Source organism: Salvia miltiorrhiza, unplaced genomic scaffold (genome assembly GCF_028751815.1).
Source record: "Salvia miltiorrhiza cultivar Shanhuang (shh) unplaced genomic scaffold, IMPLAD_Smil_shh original_scaffold_287_1, whole genome shotgun sequence".
NCBI classification, from domain to species: domain Eukaryota; kingdom Viridiplantae; phylum Streptophyta; class Magnoliopsida; order Lamiales; family Lamiaceae; genus Salvia; species Salvia miltiorrhiza.
Genome location: NW_026651520.1, coordinates 296,223 through 319,003, shown reverse-complemented (window position 1 = coordinate 319,003; position 22,781 = coordinate 296,223). Strand labels below are relative to the sequence as shown.

The 22,781-nt window shown below is 41.8% G+C and overlaps 2 protein-coding genes across 2 annotated transcripts; both read left to right on the top strand.

Annotated features, from left to right (window-relative positions):
- Positions 1-4,014: 4,014 nt before the first annotated feature.
- LOC131003890 (uncharacterized) lies at positions 4,015-4,605 on the top strand. The gene has a single exon (XM_057930460.1). It carries the CDS (start codon positions 4,015-4,017, stop codon positions 4,603-4,605), a length of 591 nt encoding a protein of 196 aa, XP_057786443.1.
- A 601-nt stretch (positions 4,606-5,206) lies between these two features.
- Positions 5,207-5,800, top strand: LOC131003889 (uncharacterized). Its single transcript, XM_057930459.1, has one exon. The coding sequence runs from the start codon at positions 5,207-5,209 to the stop codon at positions 5,798-5,800; it is 594 nt and encodes a 197-aa protein (XP_057786442.1).
- Positions 5,801-22,781: the final 16,981 nt, after the last annotated feature.

The window sequence follows — 22,781 nt, the reverse complement described above, 5'->3', positions numbered from 1 at the left end:
GCCGAGCTCTGGCGTATCCGAGCTCTGCTCTGGAAGCAGAGCTGATGTTGAGCCTAGCTCTGCTCTGGAGACGGAGCTGAAAACCCGAGCTCTGCTCTGGTGACAGAGCTAAAATTGAGCTCTGCTCTGGCCGAGTCAGTTAGCTCTGCTCTGGCCGACTCAGTTAGCTCTGCTCTGCCGAGTCAGTTAGCTCTGCTCTGCTGAGTCAGTCAGCTCTGCTCTGGCAGCAGAGCTAAAACCGAGCTCTGCTCTGGAGGCAGAGCTGAAGTCGAGCTCTGCTCTGGAGGCAGAGCTGAAGTCGAGCTCTGCTCTGGAGGCAGATCTGAGTCGAGCTCTGCTCTGAAGTCGAGCTCTACTCTGGAGGCAGAGCTGAGTCGAGCTCTGCTCTGGAGGCAGAGCTGATGACAAGCTCTGCTCTGGAGGCAGAGCTGAAGACGAGCTCTGCTCTGGAGGCAGAGCTGAAGTCGAGCTCTGCTCTGGAGGTAGAGCTGAGTCCTATGGAGGCAGAGCTGAAGACGAGCTCTGCTCTGGAGGCAGAGCTGGTGACGAGCTCTGCTCTGGAGGCAGAGCTGAGACGAGCTCTGCTCTGGAGGCAGAGCTGAAGACGAGCTCTGCTCTGGAGGCAGAGCTGAAGTGGAGCTCTGCTCTGGAGGCAGAGCTGAGTCGAGCTCTGCTCTGGAGGCAGAGCTGAGTCAAGCTCTGCTCTGATGGCAGAGCTGAAAGCTGAGCTCTGCTCTGCTCTGAGTGGCGGAGCTGAAGTCGAGCTCTGCTCTGGTGCGGAAGAAGTCAAAGCAAGTGGATAGATGGATAAGATATTTATGCAAGTGGATAATTAAGCATGTGTTATTATCCAATACTTGATGGCTAAGTAAATGAGGTTATATATGTATAACACCTTTCTCTTTCATCCTCACCATAGCAGCCGTCCCTTTCATCTCACTTTTCTCTCTCTTTCTCCATCAACACCTTCCATTGTTGGGCATAACCAAAGCTCCATAGATCAATTCTACACCATAGAAAGCTCTTAAATCATGCTCAAAACATCATTATCTCCATAAATCAAAAGCTTGAGTGTGATAGAAAGCTTGGTTTCAAGAAGGAGGAGCTATACTTTTCCTCTTCAAAAAAATCATAGAGTAAGCTTCTAAACACATGAACCTATTTTTTTTTTAAGCTTGATAAACATGTAAATGGAAGATCAAAGCATGAAAACACCACCTTATCTTTTCTTTGTAATTTTCGAAAATACTAGGATTGGAAGTCTTCTAAAATTTTGTCGTCTTCTAACTAGTATATGCATGCTATTAAGGTGTTAATTATTGGTCTTTGAGTGAAAAGCATGATTTGATTTTAAGATATGGTTTATAAAGATGTTGGTTGTGTGATGTTGGAAAGTTGAAGCTCATGAAAAAAGTAAGGGCTAGAGTATAAAAAAAATGAGCTTATGAGATTGTAGCTATGATTGTTGATGGATTAAAATGATGATTGATAAAGATTATGATGAATTGGTTTGACAAGAAAATAAAGTATGCTTGGCTATATGCTTAAAATGGACTAGGTTGTTGAGTTAATTGGCTAGCTTTTAAGCTACTGACTTGATTGAATTCGATAGGGTTATTGATACCCAAAAACCTTGAAATTTTTATGGTATGTATATATAAGTGTTAGGAACGTTCATGTAAAATTTGAGGTCTTTTGGACATCGTTTAGAAGTCTTTCCTTAATGAACATATTAACTTAAAACTTTGGTATGTGGTTGATAATGGAATCAATGAATAATTAGGAAGTATTATTATAAAAGTGTTTTGGTTACGAAGAGTGATTAGTTACAAGGAAACAATGAGAAGGGAAGACTAGTACTTAGATGAGAATAGTAAACCTAGTAAGGATTTGTCTGATTGACGTTTATTTTATTACATGAATCGTCTATGCCAATGATGATATCTGAAGACACGAGTCAAGGGCATAAGTAGGATTTCTCCGAAGTACGAGGACCAAAGCTAAGATTTCCAGGTGGGCATTACTTTCTAATACCTCTATTACAGGCTTTCTAAATAATGATTATGATGATGTCTATAAGTTTTAAGATGACTTGAGATAAATTGATGTTTGAACTAATTAACTTGCCGAGTTTTGATGACGACGAGCCTGTATGTTACCCTCTACGGATGAAATGATTTCGGGTCCTGCCAAAGGCGGGATTGTGTACACGGAGGTAACTGTGAGCTGTATACCGGGTTGGCCGGTCAGAAATGACCGTGAGCCGACTGTCAGGTCGGCCGGTTACGGTGCTTGAGAAGGAGGCCTACTTCTCAGTACCATGATGATGATAAGTTGTAGAAGTGGTACTACATGCTAAGTATTTATGACTGCAGTCTATTTTTCATTACTTTTTGATGCTTATAATTTATCAATTGTTTACAGAGGTTCTTTTAAAGAAAAACCCCTGTGTGATGTATAAATGGCAAGTTAATTGTATAGCTCTAAGAGTGAGATTGTTTATTTTCGGCTTATGTCCACTGAGTATTTTATACTCAGCCATGCATGTATTTCTAAATGTGCAGGATGAGCAAGGAGAGAGATTGGGGGATCGCTGGAGGGCTGTTGTTCATAGACGACCTTTTTAGTACCGTATTTTACTCCTATACGGTAGTGTGATTAGTTGAAGACTAGCTATGAACTTAATTAGGATTGTTACTCTCACCTATATGTCTTCATACATATAGTCTGATCACGTTATGCTGTGCTACCCTGAACTTTATGAATCATTGTAAATATTTAACTATACTCCCTTTTGTTTTCATTGACTAGAACCTTGATACATTTGAATGTATGAAGCCGACCATGTTTCTATTAAGTTTGATGATATTTTATTGCTTTAACTTGAATTATTAGTAACTTCCGCTTGATGAGTCTTCTAGTTCGCTTGTTTTTACCCTATCTTTTTATTAGTCGTATCGATACCCAATCTATGCTATCACTGGCTAGATGACGGGCTGCGACAGAGTGGTATCAGAGCAGGTCGTTTGCTCTGAGTTTCATTCTTGATAAAGTTCAAACTCCTTGATTGAGTTAAACTTTCACAATTGAGCCAAATGATTGATTTCAACTATCCTTGAGTTGAGTAAATCTTATGATCTCATTTACTCATGAGACTAAATCCTACCTTGAGATTGAGTCTAGCCTACCTTGAATCCTTAGGCTAGAGTGAAAGTAAGATTGAGAGTAAGTCTAAAACAACACCTCAGCGCCCCATCTCCTCCGGCTTATCGAGGTACGAGTTATTTTTGTACTGTGTTTATGTTGAATGTTGTTTTGATGTACTAACGAGATATGAAATGTTTTGATGGATGGAACTGCTTGAGGTGATGGAATATGATGTGAGCCAGTGGTTTTGGAATAAATGGAGAAATATTGAGGCTAGAATAGCCAATGCACCACCGTACCAAACGAGATTGAGTATGTCATTGTTTGAGATGTATCAAGTAAGTTCCTTATCCTTGATGTGATAGAAGTTAGAATTTTATTTCAGGATGCAGCGACATTTAGAAGAGATGATGTGTCGATGGTTTCGAGATATTAGGCCGCAGGAGGGTGACACGTTGGGTGAGTTTGTAGCACATTATCATAGACGATGGCTAGAGACTACCGCATATAGGATTGATGACGCGACAGCTATCACCCTTTTGATTCCACTGTTACCACCTGGATGGCAGGATTGGGCAGCTTCCCTGGTGCCGCAGTGTATCGTTAGGGATAAGTTTGGACGTTTTGTGCGGGCAGATTTTAGGGGTTTTGTAGCGACGATTAGTCACCGCTACTTTGTGTTTGATGATCCCCCACCGCCACCTTATGATGCACCCCCTCCTCCGACAGATCTTACCTGCACCCCCAGTTGATGAGGTTCCGTATATTCCGGAGCCATTCGTGCCTGATAAGGCCGTTGTTTTTTAGCCCATTGTTCCGGATTCTGCTGTTCCGGAGTCGGGCATTCTGCAGACTAGGACGCCATACATGGATTTTGATCCATTTCATTATTTGACATTGATACCCTTTCCCAGTGCTGATCTGCCTCCTTGGGAGCCGGCCCCAGCGACATCACCATTTTCATTGCCTCCTTCAGAGATTATACCACCTATTCCATCTCCGATGCCTTGTACCGAGTATGTGCCTTTTGATCCTTACCCGAGGGTTACTCCTCTACCTGAGCCTGGCACACTTGAGTTTCAGCATTATATGCACCCTATTCTATACCCACCATCCAGAGATGCACATGAGGGACCGTCTCATCCGTTTCCGATTGATAGTGATGATGAGGACCCAGACGAGGAGACGCCAGAGATGACAATTGGGCATGGACAGACCCGACCACTACGGCGTCGGACCACTGCTGACGGAGTCGATGTATGGGAGCCTATTCCGGAGCCATCTATTTGTTACCCGATGGTAGACACAGATGTTGAGGATGAGACGGAGGATGATGATGATAGTGAGGAGACCGAGCCTAGTGAGGATGAGGAGATTGAGCCCAGAGAGGATATGACAGTAGATGATGCGGGAAGTAGAGTATCCGGAGATGCTTTCGGTGGGACTGGATGGGTCTGAGTGAGAGTAGCTACATATGATGATGGGATGGAGATGCTTATATGAAGATAGATGTATATAGATAGAGATGCATAGTATAGTGTGTATATCGGTATCTAACATATATAGATGCCTAGTACGTATGACGATCATTTTGATAGAGCGTCATAGTATGTATTAGGGACTTTTTGCTGTATATATCCCTTTTTGTAAAAGTCCTCGTAAGAGGCAATTTTCATATATATATATGATGATGACCTGAGGGTCTTTTATAAATAAGAGTTTTATTTTATGCTTTCCTATTATGATGTTGAATACAAAAAGAGATTTTCCACTAAGAGATATAAATGTTATAGAGGTAATATGATGTTGAGTAAGAACCCTAAGATGGATAATTTAGAAGAACTAGTTTTAAGAGCTGACGTATGTTTTCTTTTTAAGAATGCCGCCAAGAAGGAGATATAGAAATCAAGAAGAGGAAGAGGAGGAACAAAGAGAACCTACGCCACCACCACCCCCTCCACAGCCAGAAAGAAGAATAGAAGAACTCTTTTTGAGGCAAAATCCACCTACCTTTAATGGGTCTGGAGATCCTGCGGAAACTGAAGAATGGATAAGAAGCATGGAGCGGATTTTTAGATTTATGCGATGTGATGATCCCGAGCGTCTTATGTGTATGTCATATCAGCTTAAGGGATCAGCGGATTTTTGGTGGGAAGCAAAGCAGAAAACCATGACCCCAGAACAGATGGCTGCTCTAACTTGGGAGCAATTTAAGATAGAGCTGTGCGAAAAATATGTACCACGAAGTTATAGAAAGAAGAAGGAGACGGAATTTGTAAATCTGAGGCAGGGAAACAAAACAGTAGCTGAGTACGATCGTCTGTTTTGTGATTTGGCTCGATATGCACCATATCGAGTAGATACGGACGAGAAGATGTTAGAGTTGTTTTGCTCTGGACTAAAGCAAGAGATACGAGTTTTCTTGGCAAGTCAGAGTGCGTTGTCATATGCTGAAGCTTTAAATCGAGCATTGGATATGGAACTGGCAATGCAGCCAGAAAAGACGAGTCAAATTTCTGTACCCCAGTCGAACCCGAACCCTCAGAGGGGAAATCAACCTTTTTCGGGACAGGGACAGAAGGGAAAGAGGAAATGGGAAGACCGAAGTCAAGAGTTTAAAAAGCCATGGCAGTACCAGAATGCACCACCATAATTTCAAAATAGAGATAAGCGACCTTATGCTGGACCTCCGGCAACACCACACGGACCTCGAGGGATACCCCCTTGTCCGAAATGTTACAAGCTACATCTGGGAGAATGCAAGAGTGGAATGAACAACTGCTATACCTGTGGAAGGGCTGGACATTATTCAAATCAATGTCCTAATCGTCAGCAAAGTGGAGGCGAAGGGCGACCAAAACCGTTCCAGCCACAGCTTAGGGCTATGGAAGGACATCTACCGTTACCGCCGCCACAGCGCCAACAACAAGCTTACCGACCACATCAGGCGGGAAGGCAACCTCTAGCCCCGCAGGCGAATCAGCGACATCACCAGAGAGTGTTTGCCATTGATCAGAAAGCGAAGAATGGGAATCAAGGAAATTTAGCAGGTATGGGTGAGTTAAAAGGAGTACCCATAGTAATATTATTTGATACTGGAGCTTCGCATTCTTTTATCTCCATTCCGTGCGTGGATACGTTAGAACTGAACGTAGAACCTGCTCCACAACATCTAAGGGTAACCACTCCCATAGGCAGAACTTTTACGGTTTCACGTGTGTGTCCTAACTTAGAATTTAAGTTGGGATCAATTAAGCTTAAGGCTAGAAACCTGAGGGTAATGCCTATGTGGCATTTAGACATTATATTGGGAATGGATTGGTTAGAGGAAAACCATGCGACGATACAATGCAAGGAGAGACGCATATCTTTTCAACCTCCCGGCCAAGAGTCTACCTCTTTTATTGGCATTGAAAGGAAATGGAAAAAGGCGCCAATCATCTCAGCGCTACAAGCCAAAAAGCTTTTGGAGAGGAATGATACAACTGCGTACGTTGTATACTTAAATCAAAACGAGGAATCAAAGGCAAACATCGACGACGTGTCAGTTGTGTGGGAGTATCAAGACGTTTTTCCTGAAGCTTTGCCAGGGTTGCCACCCGATCGGCAACTCGAGTTTACAATCGACCTTGAGCACGGAGCCGCACCAATATCAAAAGCACCTTATAGAATGGCACCGGCAGAGTTACAGGAATTAAAGCTCCAACTGCAGGAATTGTTGGACATGAGTTTCATTCGACCCAGTGTTTCCCTGTGGGGAGCACCAGTTCTTTTCGTCAAGAAGAAAGATGGCAGCTTGAGGTTATGCATCGATTATCGTGAGTTGAATAAGGTGACGCTGAAGAACAAGTATCCTCTGCCCCGAATAGATGACCTGTTCGACCAACTACAGGGGGCGAATACTTTTTCGAAGACTGATTTAAGATCGGGATACCATCAACTGAAGATACGGTCAGAGGATATTCCGAAAACGGCATTTCGTACAAGATATGGACACTATGAGTTTATAGTGATGCCTTTTGGACTAACGAATGCCCCTGCTGTGTTCATGGACCTCATGAACCGGGTTTTCCACGAATACTTAGATAAGTTCGTGGTAGTCTTCATCGATGATATCTTGATTTACTCGAGAAGTAAACAGGAACATGAAGAACATCTAAGGATCGTGTTAGAGAAATTGCGAGTTGAGAAACTTTACGCTAAGTTTAGCAAATGCGAGTTTTGGCTCAAGGAAGTCAATTTTCTGGGCCACATCGTTTCTGCAAGGGGAATTGAGGTAGATCCAACAAAAGTACAAGCTGTACAAGAATGGAGATCACCAACTACGCAACATGAAATACGCAGTTTTCTAGGGTTAGCAGGTTATTATCGAAGGTTCATTGAGGGCTTTTCAAAAATTGCTAAGCCAATAACGCACCTGCTAAAGAAGGATGTCAAGTATGAGTGGACTGACACGTGTGAGCGAAGTTTTCAAGAATTGAAGAAGAGACTCACCACTGCTCCAGTGCTAGCTGTTCCAAGGGCAGATAAAGAGTACGCTGTCTACACGGATGCGTCAAAGAATGGTCTAGGATGTGTACTTATGCAAGACGGAAAAGTGATAGCTTATGCTTCACGACAACTTAGACCACATGAGATGAATTATCCAACGCATGATTTAGAATTAGCAGCAGTGGTACACGCATTGAAGATATGGAGACACCATCTTTATGGAGTACGGTGTGAGATATACACCGATCACGAAAGTCTCAAATATTTCTTCGAGCAAAAGGATCTCAATATGCGACAGAGAAGATGGCTCGAGTTAGTAAAAGATTATGATTGTGGAATTAATTATCACCCCTGGAAAGGCTAACGTTGTAGCTGATGCTTTGAGTAGAAGTAATCAAGTAGAATTGGGATTTCTCCTTACCCAAGAAAAGGACTTGATCAGAGAATTCGAGAGGATGAACATAGAAGTTATATTACCACCACAAACGACAGAGGTCGTATTGGCCACATTGAGTATTGCACCGGATTTGCGATCAAGGATTATCGGGGCGCAACGAGAAGATGAGAAAATGGAGAAATTGCGTAAGAGGATTCGAACTGAGAAAATGGAAAGTTATCAAGAAGCGGCAGACAATGCCATCTTATACGAAAGAAGATTGTGTGTGCCTGATAGAGATGAGTTGAAGAATGAAATTTTGAGCGAAGCTCATGACACTCCGTACGCCGCACACCCAGGAAGCACGAAAATGTACCAAGATCTGAAAACTAGGTTTTGGTGGGAAGGAATGAAGAGAGAGATAGCAGCTTTCGTAGAAAGATGTTTGGCATGTCAACAAGTAAAAGCACTACACCAAAGACCATATGGCAAACTACACCCGTTAGAGATTCCCGAATGGAAGTGGGATCACATAGCTATGGACTTTGTCACTGGATTGCCGAAGTCGAAAAGAGGAAACACAGCCATTTGGGTAGTCATTGATAGATTGACGAAGAGTGCCCATTTTATACCTATTTCGATTACTTATGGATCTGACAAGCTAGCTCAGATCTATGTGCGAGAGATAGTACGACTGCATGGAGTACCGATGACGATTACATCCGACAGAGATTCCAAATTTACCTCACGGTTTTGGATAAGCATGAAGAAGGAGTTGGGTACTAAATTGAACTTTAGTACAGCTTTTCATCCTCAGACAGACGGACAATCTGAAAGGACTATACAAGTTCTGGAAGATATGATCCGAACTGTTGTGCTAGACAAAGGAACCCAATGGGAACAAGCTTTGCCCTTAATTGAGTTTGCTTATAATAATAGTTTCCAGTCAACTATTAACATGGCTCCATATGAAGCCTTGTATGGGAAGAAGTGTAGATCTCCGCTCTATTGGGACGAAGTAGGAGAAAGAAAGATACTTGGACCTGAAGCAGTAGAAGAAATGATTTCTACTGTACGACAGATTCGTCAGAGAATCAAGGAGGCCCAAGATCGTCAGAAGTCCTACGCAGATACCAGAAGAACAGAGATTCATTTTGATGTGGGAAATAAAGTTTTTCTGAAGGTTTCCCCATCTCGAGGAGTGCATCGATTCAGAGTGAAAGGAAAACTCAAACCGAGGTACATAAGACCGTATGATATACTAGAGAAAGTAGGCCCCGTTGCTTACAGACTTGCGTTGCCACCACACTTCGCAAACGTCCACGACGTTTTTCATGTATCTCAACTGAGGAAGTACGTGTTTGATCCAAAACACGTCATTCACCAAGAAGAAGTATCCCTGGAACCGGACTTGAGCTATGAGGAGAGGCCAGAAGTTATTCTAGATAGGAAAATACAGTAGTTGCGAAACAAATCAATTGCTTCGGTGAAAATCCAATGGAGACACCATGGCCAAGAAGAAGCAACTTGGGAACTTGAGCAGAAGATGAAGGAGAAGTACCCCGAGCTTTTTCCCAAAGGTAAATAACGTAAATTTCGGGACGAAATTTTTTTAAGGGGGGTAGGATGTAACACCCCGCTTTTTACCTAATTATAAATATTTTGAGATTTATTTTTAAGAGCACCGAGATATAAAAATAATCTTATGATGAGATGAGATATCCCAATAGTATGAGCTATTATATTTTCCATGATGAGTCTAGTAAATGAAATACTTTGAGGAAATAAGGATGTATAGAGATGTTGTTTGAACTAAGAAGAAGTTAAAAATTTTCTTTTCTTCCTTTAGTCGGTGGCAGCTCTGGCGAGCCGAGCTCTGGCGTATCCGAGCTCTGCTCTGGAAGCAGAGCTGATGTTGAGCCTAGCTCTGCTCTGGAGACGGAGCTGAAAACCCGAGCTCTGCTCTGGTAACAGAGCTAAAATTGAGCTCTGCTCCGGCCGAGTCAGTTAGCTCTGCTCTGCTGAGTCAGTCAGCTATGCTCTGGCGAGTTTTTAACTCTGCTCTGGCAGCAGAGCTGAAGTCGAGCTCTGCTTTGGAGGCAGAGCTGAAGTCGAGCTCTGCCCTGGAGGCAGAGCTGAGTCGAGCTCTGATCTGGAGGCAGAGCTGAGTCGAGCTCTGCTCTGGAGGCAGAGCTGAAGTCGAGCTCTCCTCTGGAGGCAGAGCTGAGTCGAGCTCTGCTCTGGAGGCAGAGCTGATGACGAGCTCTGCTCTGGAGGCAGAGCTGAAGACGAGCTCTGCTCTGGAGGCAGAGCTGAAGTCGAGCTCTGCTCTGGAGGCAGAGCTGATGACGAGCTCTGCTCTGGAGGCAGAGCTGAAGTCGAGCTCTGCTCTGGAGGCAGAGCTGAGTCGAGCTCTGCTCTGGAGGCAGAGCTGAAGACGAGCTCTGCTCTGGAGGCAGAGCTGAAGTTGAGCTGTGCTCTGGAGGCAGAGCTATGACGAGCTCTGCTCTGGAGGCAGAGCTGAAGACGAGCTCTGCTCTGGAGGCAGAGCTGAAGACGAGCTCTGCTCTGGAGGCAGAGCTGAGTCGAGCTCTGCTCTGGAGGCAGAGCTGAAGACGAGCTCTGCTCTGGAGGCAGAGCTGAGACGAGCTCTGCTCTGTAGGCAGAGCTGAAGTTGAGCTCTGCTCTGGAGGCAGAGCTGAGTCGAGCTCTGCTCTGGAGGCAGAGCTGAGTCAAGCTCTGCTCTGATGGCAGAGCTGAAAGCTGAGCTCTGCTCTGCTCTGAGTGGCAGAGCTGAAGTCGATCTCTGCTCTGGTGCGGAAGAAGTCAAAGCAAGTGGATAGATGGATAAGATATTTATGCAAGTGGATAATTAAGCATGTGTTATTATCCAATACTTGATGGCTAAGTAAATGAGGTTATATATGTATAACACCTTTTTCTTTCATCCTCACCATAGCAGCCGTCCCTTTCATCTCACTTTTCTCTCTCTTTCTCCATCAACACCTTCCATTGTTGGGCATAACCAAAGCTCCATAGATCAATTCTACACCATAGAAAGCTCTTAAATCATGCTCAAAACATCATTATCTCCATAAATCAAAAGCTTGAGTGTGATAGAAAGCATGGTTTCAAGAAGGAGGAGCTATACTTTTCCTCTTCAAAAAAATGATAGAGTAAGCTTCTAAACACATGAACCTATTTTTTTTTAAGCTTGATAAACATGTAAATGGAAGATCAAAGCATGAATTCGAAAATACTAGGATTGGAAGTCTTCTAAAATTTTGTCGTCTTCTAACTAGTATATGCATGCTATTAAGGTGTTAATTATTGGTCTTTGAGTGAAAAGCATGATTTGATTTCAAGATATGGTTTATAAAGATGTTGGTTGTGTGATGTTGGAAAGTTTAAGTTCATGAAGAAAGTAAGGGCTAGAGTATAAAAAAATGAGCTTATGAGATTGTAGCTATGATTGTTGATGGATTAAAATGATGATTGATAAAGATTATGATGAATTGGTTTGACAAGAAAATAAAGTATGCTTGGCTATATGCTTAAAATGGACTAGGTTGTTGAGTTAATTGGCTAGCTTTTAAGCTACTGACTTGATTGAATTCGACAGGGTTATTGATACCCAAAAACCTTGAAATATTTATGGTATGTATATATAAGTGTTAGGAACGTTCATGTAAAATTTGAGGTCTTTTGGACATCGTTTGACACCCTTTTAAATTATGAGTCTCCAACTGCAACTTTCTACCGGAAGTATGGAAGAAACTGATATTAGAGTCACTTTTCCAGTAGCTTATTCTGAGTTTATGGTTTCCAAATTTTTATATAAACAAGTTGAGCATGTTAGCTAGCTACCCATAAAATTTTAAGTCTTTTTGACAAGATCTACTATTTTTCTAAAATCAAAAATTTCAGTTGCACAAAACTGTCGAAAATGGTAGACTGTAGGAAAATGGTCATATCACTTAAACCACTTAGAGTTTTGCAACCTACTTTCTTTTAAATGAAACTAGACGTCAAGAGGTTTCAAACGGTATGAGTTCCAAACCCAGGAGAGTTCCGAGGTAAAGCAGTTTATTGCTTGAAGTTGGGACAGAGTATATAAAGTCAAGTATGGTTTTTCACAAAGTACACCTACCTTTGATTTAGTAAATTGCATGTGTTAATGACGATAAGTATACACCTTAGTAATTCATAAAAATGCTAATGGGATATATATATATATATATATATATATATATATATATATGTGTGTGTGTGTTTATATATATATATAACACATTTTTCGAGTTTAATTTACTTAACCAAATTGGTTCTCTTGAGGTATTAAAAACCACTTAGTAATATCATTAAGCATTATGTGAATTATCGAGTATATATTAAAGAATGTGATATAACCTCATAACTTTAGTTTGTGATTGCTAAGGGTTATCTGGGTTTGTGTATTTAGAAGTCTTTCCTTAATGAACATATTAACTTAAAACTTTGGTATGTGGTTGATAATGGAATCAATGAATAATTAGGAAGTATTATTATAAAAGTGTTTTGGTTACGAAGAGTGATTAGTTACAAGGAAACAATGAGAAGGGAAGACTAGTACTTAGATGAGAATAGTAAACCTAGTAAGGATTTGTCTGATTGACGTTTATTTTATTACATGAATCGTCTATGCCAATGATGATATCTGAAGACACGAGTCAAGGGCATAAGTAGGATTTCTCCGAAGTACGAGGACCAAAGCTAAGATTTCCAGGTGGGCATTACTTTCTAATACCTCTATTACAGGCTTTCTAAATAATGATTATGATGATGTCTATAAGTTTTAAGATGACTTGAGATAAATTGATGTTTGAACTAATTAACTTGCCGAGTTTTGATGACGACGAGCCTGTATGTTACCCTCTACGGATGAAATGATTTCGGGTCCTGCCTAAGGCGGGATTATGTACACGGAGGTAACTGTGAGCTGTATACCGGGTTGGCCGATCAGAAATGACCGTGAGCCGACTGTCAGGTCGGCCGGTTACGGTGCTTGAGAAGGAGGCCTACTTCTCAGTACCATGATGATGATAAGTTGTAGAAGTGGTACTACATGCTAAGTATTTATGACTGCAGTCTATTTTTCATTACTTTATGATGCTTATAATTTATCAATTGCTTACACAGGTTCTTTTAAAGAAAAACCCCTGTGTGATGTATAAATGGCAAGTTAATTGTATAGCTCTAAGAGTGAGATTGTTTATTTTCGGCTTATGTCCACTGAGTATTTTATACTCAGCCCTGCATGTATTTCTAAATGTGCAGGATGAGCAAGGAGAGAGATTGGGGGATCGCTGGAGGGCTGTTGTTCATAGACGACCTTTTTAGTACCGTATTTTACTCCTATACGGTAGTGTGATTAGTTGAAGACTAGCTATGAACTTAATTAGGATTGTTACTCTCAGCTATATGTCTTCATACATATAGTTTGATCACGTTATGCTGTGCTACCCTGAACTTTATGAATCATTGTAAATATTTAACTATACTCCCTTTTGTTTTCATTGACTAGAACCTTGATACATTTGAATGTATGAAGCCGACCATGTTTCTATTAAGTTTGATGATATTTTATTGCTTTAACTTGAATTATTAGTAACTTCCGCTTGATGAGTCTTCTAGTTCGCTTGTTTTTACCCTATCTTTTTATAAGTCGTATCGATACCCAATCTACGCTATCACTGGCTAGATGACGGGCTGCGACACTTTCTTGGCATTCGGCATGCTGAACCATGCCAAAACAGTGTCAATGTAGGATGTTTGAGACAAACTCAACATTCTCTTAGATCGGTCACGACCAATCTTTATCCCGAGAATATATGCTGCCTCTCCTAGATCCTTCATTTGAAACTGTTGGGATAACCACTCTTTAATGCCAGACAGTACATTCACATTATCGCTAATGAGAAGTATGTCATCCACATAAAGTATAAGGAATATCAAACTCCCATCGATACAGACCCTATAAACGCAACTATCGTTGACACACTGCCTAAAACCATAAGTTTTGACCACGTCATCGAAACATTTGTTCCAGGATCGTGAAGCTTGCTTAAGTCCATAAATGGACTAATTGAGCTTCCACACTAGATTCTTCTCACCTTCCTTGATGAACCCCTCTGGTTGTACCATATAGATATCTCTATTTTCCTCAAGATACCCATTCAAGAATGCGGTCTTGACATCCATTTGCCACACCTCTAGGTTCATATGGGCAGCCATGGCCAAGAGAGCTCGGATAGACTTAAGCATGGCTACTGGCGAAAAAGTTTCCTCATAATCGATACCAGGTCGTTGAGTATAACCCTCCGCTACTAGTCTCGCTTTGAAGGCCGTAACCTTCCAGTCTGGTCCTCTCTTGCGTTTGTATACCCATTTGCAACCAATGGCCTCACGACCAACAGGTAGCAAACATTTCTCGTATACATCCATGGCAATTATGGATTCATATTCAGAAACCATACATGCTTCCCATTGAAGAGCATCTGGATTTGCTAGTGCTTCTGAGTAAGTCCAGGGATCTTTTTCGACAAGCCCATCATCAACTGAATCCGTAGATTCGTTGACAAACGCATATCGATTGGGTGGTTTGCCCTTTGATGCCCTCTCACTACGATGTGGCACTATTGCAGATCCAGTATCGACAGCTTGTGCGTTTTCTAATGAGACTTGAGGTACTACATCTTGCACAATTGGCTGAGTTGGTTGACTTGTCGTGCCAATATCTTTGACCTCATCGAGGACGATTTGGCTCCTACTTTTGTGGTTATTTACATAGTCCTCTTCCAAGAATCTTTCGTTAGTGCTAATAACGACTTTCTGATCCTTAGGACAATAAAAATAACCACCTTTCGTTACTCTAGGATATCCTATAAACAGCTTACTTCAGTTCTAGGGCTCAACTTATCGGCATCCTTGTTCAGCACGTGTGCTGGACTGCCCCAAACCCGGATGTGCTTAAGAGAAGGCTTGCGCTCTGACCACAGCTCAGACGGGGTCTTTACAACCGACTTAGAAGGCACTAAGTTAAGAATGTAACCAGCTGTTTCTAAGGCATATCCCCAAAACGAAATAGGTGAAGTAGCGAAACTCATCATCAAACGAACCATTTCTAGAAGAGTCCTATTTCTTCTCTCTGCTACACCATTCTGTTGGGGTGTACCCGGTGTAGTCAACTGAGATGTAATCCCAGATTCTAATAAGTATGCTCTAAACTCGTTACTGAGGTATTCGCCACCACGGTCAGATCGCAGTGACTTGATACTTTTACCATGTCGTTTTTCTACTTTCGCCTTGAATGTTTGAAACTTGTCAAAACATTTAGATTTGTAGCGCAACAAGTAAATGTATTCGTACCTTGAGTAATCATCAATGAAAGTGACAAAATACTCGTACCCTCCACGAGCTTGAGTGGACATAGGTCCACACAAGTCAGAATGAACCAGTTCCAACACTTCTTTGTCCCTATACCCCTTTGCCTTGAAAGGCCGAGTCGTCATCTTTTCCTCTATGCAAGATTCACAGACTGGGATTGGTTCTACTTGGAGAGACTCCAAGATACCATCGGAAATCAGTCTTTGGATCTTCCTTAGATTGATGTGACCCAATCTTAGGTGCCAAAGAAGAGTTTAGTTCTCCAGAGAAGAAGCCTTTCTCTTCTTTTGGTTTGAAGTCAAAGTATAAGCAGATGAAGAATAATCGAATGGACATGAAAAAGTACAAAGAGAATCAGCCGCACTTCCAAATAAAACTTGACCATATTTGATGAATACTGCACTGTCTTCTAAAAGAACAGAATATCCATACTTTCGTAATTGAATAGTAGAAATCAAGTTTTTCCGAAAACCCGAAACATAGAGTACATCTCTCAAAACCAAAATATGTCCATCAATCAACAAATTCACATCTCCAATTGAAACAACAGGTAAGCTTGCTTCATTTCCCATGGAGAGTGCTAGCTCGCCTCCACTAAGCTCTCTTGTCCGCAGGAACCCCTGCAAGGTATAACAAATATGGTCAGTTGCACCCGAGTCAACAACCCATTGATGGGAAGATCTCGAAACTGAGTATGTTTCTGTTACAAGAGCAGTAGAAATACCTTGAGCTTTCTTCATCATGGGACAGTCAGACTTCCAATGTCCTACTAGTTGACACTTGAAGCATTTCCCTTTCCCCTTTGGCTTGCCAACGCCTCCGGTCGGGCCTAGCTTCTTCTTGCTCCCACCTTTTGCTTGGCCTTTCTTGCCATGGGGCCCTTTCTTCTACCTACCTTTCGGTGGAAAACTGGGTCCTGTGGCAGTGGCCAAAGCCTGTGGACTCTTTCCCATGACCCCCTCAGCCGCAACCAACTCTTTAAGCAGTTCATTTAGAGTGAACTTTTTCTTGCTCATTACGGCATTGAGTCGGAAGTTTTCGTAGGATTTGGGCAGAGTGTGGAGAACCATGTCTACTTTAGTAACATCCTCGATTCCTCCATCGAGCACGGTCAGCTCATTGAAATGATTAATCATTCCAAGCACGTGCTCGCGCACATACAAACCTTCCATCATCTTTGAAGACATGTGTTTCCTCATGAGTTCAAAACGGACTGATCGGTCCGATTCCCAAAGAGCTCCTCGAGGTTCCTCATAATTGCAGCCGCAGTCTCCAACAACTGATGTTGCAACTGCAACGCAGAAGATATAGTGGTCATAATATAAGCTTTCGCCATATTATTCGCCCTATGCCACCGCTTATGGGCCGCTCTTTGCTCTTCGGAAGACCGAGTATGAAAGTTTGTGGGAGCGGGAGTAGTAAGCACAAACTCAATCTCTTCCGCGTCTAGGACAAATCCCAGATTGCGCTTCCATTCCGAAAAATTCGGACCAATAAGCGGCTTAGCAAATAAAACATTCAAAGTGGGGTAACATTCATATCTGAAATGGGACCAACTTTTTCCAATTATATGATCTTCTATGATCTACAACACACCATATAATCTATAGTATGAGATAAATTGGATTATAATAGGATTACGCGATAACAATATTTCAGATAGAAGAATCACAGTGAACAACGGAACCAATGTATACAAGCATAAAGTCTTCCTTTTAGTATACAACCCTTCACATGCATCTCATGGAAATTAAATAAAACTATGAGAAAGTGAATGTAGGCAAAATATAATATGTCTCACTTATGATATTAATAATATCATAATAATAATGCATCAATAATCACGCATGAATATTCTACTAAGTGAAATAATCACATTGACATTCAAAAATAGTGTGAAGTTGGGTTCTAGTGATTAGGGTTTTTAAGGCCCGAGAAAATAAAATCGCTTTCAATTAGACTCTTCTTAAATCTTATCTCATCATACGCACGGATGCATAAATACTCTATAGTAAGAATATACCCTTAATGAGACCGAATTAAGGATTGCTAAGCTCAAGAAAATACAGGGCGTTACATGTTTTTAGCCTATAAATACGTGTAAAGTCTCATTGTAAACATAATCATCCATGCTATACACTTTACGCATTCAAAAATTCCCAAAGTTAATACAAAGTTGCCAAAGTTTCACTCTACATTAGCCTTCTTGAGCTAAGTCGTTGATGTTTAATACTCCCTCCGTCCCACTAGACTTGGCACACTTGCCTTTTTTGTTTGTCCCACTAGAATTGGCACTTTCCTAAAATAGTATGTGGTCCCTACTTTCTCTACTCACATAAAATAAGTGGACCCTACCTACTTTACACTCTTAACCCTTTATTCTTAATCTCTGTGCCCAACTCAAAAGTGCCAAGTCTAGTGGGACGGAGGGAGTATTTATTTATTTATTTTCCTAAACACTGATATGTATTGATGTTCAATTTGTGTCTCATTCGAACTATAGCATGTTGATGGTTTTTTCGAAAACTATGAATCTGACTCACCTCATCCGCGCAGCCACTGCGATCGAAGTCAATCCAATTTATCTGTTCCAATCTCTAGAAAAAGCATATTGATTCTATATTCGCATTGTTTTAGCTATTAATTATATCACTTGCCCAGATTCTAATATGCAATTTGGACCTCCCATTTGGATTTTCGGGTTTATATTACATTTTCTGGATGGATTTTATTCTTGAGTTTTTGTGCTGCATTTGATTGATTTTGTTTGTTTCATAAAATGTGTTGATTTTGATCAAGCAATAGCAATTAAAGAATTGGACTTATAGATATCAACTCAAAACTAAAGAAACTCAAACAAACAAAAAGATTACATGGTTCGGTCACAAGTGCCTACGTTCACGGAGAAAAGTAGAATGGTTTCTTATTGATGATCAGAGAACAAGAAAAGTTACAGAACAAGCTTCGAGCTCCGGCTATGGCTATGCTTAGCTTGCTTATTTTAATAACACACAGTTCTCTCTCCCTTGAATTCTAGAATGAATGCAGTTACATCACACCACTCGTGTGATACATTATGAGTATATATTCAACCGCAGCAACAACATGAGTCCCACTAAATCAACGACCAAAATTAGCATTTGAATAGAACTTAACAACTTTACTAACAATCTAGTATTTGATGAGAAGTCCCTCCTTGCATGAGATTAGTTGTAATTCCTTAATGCTTATATACCATCACAATTTACAAAATGTGATTTGATTAATTTGATTCATGATTAAAAAAACAAAATCACCATTTTTTTATTTATTTATTTTTTCCCCGGCAAACTCTCACCAATAGATTTAGCTTCTAGCCACCTCCCTCGTCTCTAAAAATTACACTAAAAATCGAAGGAGGAGAACCTCATATCTTCACCGAAAAAATCTTTATCATTCTCAAACAAAGAAAAATTGTGTAAACCCATCACACTACTTCAACAACGCGACGACGACACCTCCAAAATCCGGCAAATTATCACCATCTTTGGTGAGAATTAGCTAATTCGATGCTACCTCTGATTCTCCCATTATTATACCTATTGAAAATTTTCACAGAAAATTCGGCAACACCAGCCGCCTCCTCTGACATTTCACTCAATCTCTCTCTTTCTCTCTCTACAGTAAATATAGATAACATAAATAGAAAGTGATACCTCCCGTTGCCCCTTCTTCGCCACCGCTTGGATACCGTCGTCAGCGTAACCAGCGCAACAACGATGGCTAGAACCCCTCACCCTGATTGTTCTTCCCCTTCGATATCTCAAATCAGAGCTCCTTACTTTTAACATAATCCAAAAATCTAATCGGCCACCATACATTTCAATATCTATGAATTCGTCCTCTAGATTTTCCAACGAATTGTCAAAGCCTTCAATCGGCCCCGAGCTTCTCACTGCTCCAAAAGTGCACAACGACTATTCGACAATTGGCGTATGGTGATGCTGCAGATTCCTACGACGAATATCTTCATATAGCATAAATGATGGCGTTGAAGTTCTTGAAGCTTTTCTGTCAAGTTGTAGTCCGCATTTTTGGTGGAGTATATTTGAGGAGGCCAACCATCGCCGACTGTCAAAGGCTACTTGCAATGCAAAAGGTGAAGCATGGGTTCCTGAGCATGTTTGGGAGCCTAGACTGCATGCATTGGACTTGGAAGAATTGTCTAGTGGTGTGGCATGAAGCATACACTTAAGGGAACAACGATGAGCCGACTATTATTCTTGAGGTCGTGGCTTCCCAAGATCTGTGGATCTGGCATACCATCTTCGGAGTCGCTGGCTCAAACAACGACATCAATGTTCTCAATTAATCGATGTTGTACAACGACATCCTTTTGGGAATTGAGACTACTACTTAGGATTTATTCAATCACATAGTTTGGGCTCCTAGAATATGGCGCCCTTGGGGCTTTCTATTTGATTGTATCGAAAGACCTAATGAATTGGGATTTCCCTATTGGTCCAGGTCATTTCGGGGCAAGCGGATCATTTATGATGAAGAGGATGAGCTTCAAGTGAGTGGTTCGGAGTTCTTACAGAGTGGAACCATGCAGTTCCAGACGCGAGATAGATCTCCCAAAGAACAAGGCATTTTTTGAATAAGCCAATTCATTCCGCGAATCCTCTTGAAAGAGAGGGGTGCCTTCGGGAACGCGGACACAGGTGGAGCATGGTTGTCGTCAGCTCGTGCCCTAAGGTGTTGGGTTAAGTCCCGCAATGAGCGCAACCCTCGTGTTTAGTTGCCATCGTTGAATTTGGAACCCTGAACAGACTGTCGGTGATAAGCCGTAGGAAGGTGAAGATGACGTCAAGTCATCATGCCCCTTATGCCCTGGGCAACACACGTGCTACAATGATCGGGACAAAGGGTCGCGATCCCGCGAGGGTGAGCTAACCCCAAAAACCCATCCTCAGTTCGGATTGCAGGCTGCAACTCGCCTGCATGAAGTCGGAATCGCTAGTAATCGTCGGTCAGCCATACGGTGGTGAATTCATTCCTGGGCCTTGTACACACCACCCGTCACACTATGGGAGCTGGCCATACCCGAATTTGTTACCTTAATCGCAAGAAAGGGGATGCCGAAGGCAGGGCTAGTGACTGGAGTAAAGTCGTAACAAGGTAGCCGTACTGGAAGGTGTGACTGGATCACCTCCAAGGGGTTGTGGGTTTTTTTCTACCAATTGGGGCTCGTCCTTCACCACCCCCATGGGGATGGTCTACAGGGTTCATAACTACTCCTCTTACTACAGGACGCTTACTTAGCCAACGCTTGGATTCGGCCCTACCCAAACTTTTCTGGTTCGCCCCAACATTTTCCACTTGTCCGACTATTGCTGAGCAATTTTTAGATATCATACGGACCTCCCCAGAAGGTAATTTAATGTGGCCGATTTCCCCTCTTTTGCAATCAGTTTCGCTACAGCACCCGCTGCTCTAACTAATTGTCCACTAGGAGGATGACGACATTGTGCAGGAGTTTCTTGATAACTTGCAAGATGAGGTGGCCATTGAAGAAGAGTCGTTAGACAAGCTGCCACACGAAGATGATATAGTGCAAGAATTCCTAGCTAACCTGCAAGAGGAGGCAGTCATTGAAGAAGAATTTTTGGACATGTTACAACGAAATGATGATGTAGTACGAGGGTTGCAGTGTGTACTGCCTTTAGAGGTTTCCAATCTGGCTCCCGAAGAAGAGTTGTAAGGAAATCATTGGATGCGATGAGCGTTGTATGATCATTAGGAGGGCCCACAGCTGTAATTAAAGATGATGTGTTTATACAGGCACTTAAACAGCTGACGCTTCAATTGGACTTTGGTTAAGGGGTCCTCTTAGTCGGTCTGGCGACTTAAAAACTAGCGCTGCATGGGAGGCAACCCATGTTTTCTTGCTTTTTCTTGTTTTCGTTTTTCTTTGGGTTTGTGTTTCTATTGCTGCTGTTGTTTGGTGCAGTTTGGTGCGTTTGGGATTGTTTGTTTTATGGTTGAGAGATAGGCAGGCATCGTGGGATGCTACAGGCTCACCACTTGGATCGGTATTCAGGGAAGTATTCTTCTTTCACCCCTCTTTTTGTGAGCACTGAGGACAGTGCTAGATTTTAAGTGTGGGGAGGTATTTGTTGGGTGTTTGTTGGTATTTGTGGATCCTGTGGATGCTTTTTTATTGTGATTTTGGGCTTGCTTGTGTGGGGCAAATGGTTCCCTTTATCTTGTTTGTTGCTTGGCTTCAAGTAATGATGCACACTTTGATGATTTGTTCACAAGTAAATTTCATGAACTGTGTTGGCTTTGTTGTTATCTTTGTCTCTCATGCTATGCATATTCCTCGCTTGATATAAGTTGTTTAATATTTTGGATGCAACACGCTTATGAGCTATTCTTGACGTGATTTGTCCAGTAGATGCTAGAGGGAGCGTTTTCATTGTGATAGCCTACGATCTTATCCCTTGAGTTTGAATGTTGGTTTGTTGTGAAGTTTTCTATAGCTCTGGGTCTCTACTCCTCTGACGACAGTGTTATGAGCATGGGAAACCACGTGAGAACATTTTGGATTATCTCTAAAAGTGTTGATCTCACCATCTTTTGAGAATGAAATAACATCAACTTGAAAAAGAAAGTTTTATAAAATTAGATTTGGTTTGATTGTTTATCATCTTCAAGGAAAATGGGATTTGATTATAAAGGCAATCACATTAGGGAATTCACCTTTAGCGAAGAATCGGGTCTGATCGGATTGAATTGTATCATGTGGTTGTTGGAGATGTGAATGGTGAGGAAGTTTTCTTTTGAACTATCATTTGGTGTCGTGACTTTGCTTGAGGACAAGCAAAGGATCAAGTGTGGGGGGGTTGTTTAGCCCTATTTTATGATGAATTCCTGGGTGTTTACGTGTTATATTGACTTTTATTTTGGTCTCTTTCACTCAAGAGTTGATTAATTTGAGCTTTTGTGCTAATTTTATTACCTTAGGATTTTATGCTCAAATTGATTGATATGTGGACAAAAACAAATTTAGAATTTAGTTGAATGGTCTGAAGACGAATTGAAGTTCGTCTCGATACGAGTTCGTAGGCGAAAACGGATCTAAAATCCGACTTGAAATGAGGGAGAACGAACCAAAACAAAAACGCTGCACATTGCAGTGGCCGGCGCCCACCGGGAGGCGGCGCTCGCCGTGCCCATTCTACGAAGGGCATAGGCGGCGGTGCCACCTGGCGGCCGCCGCCGCCCGGGCGGCCATGGCCGCTTACGCGATCTGGCAGTTACATTTTTTAGGGTTTAAAACCCATTTTTTAGGGTTTCA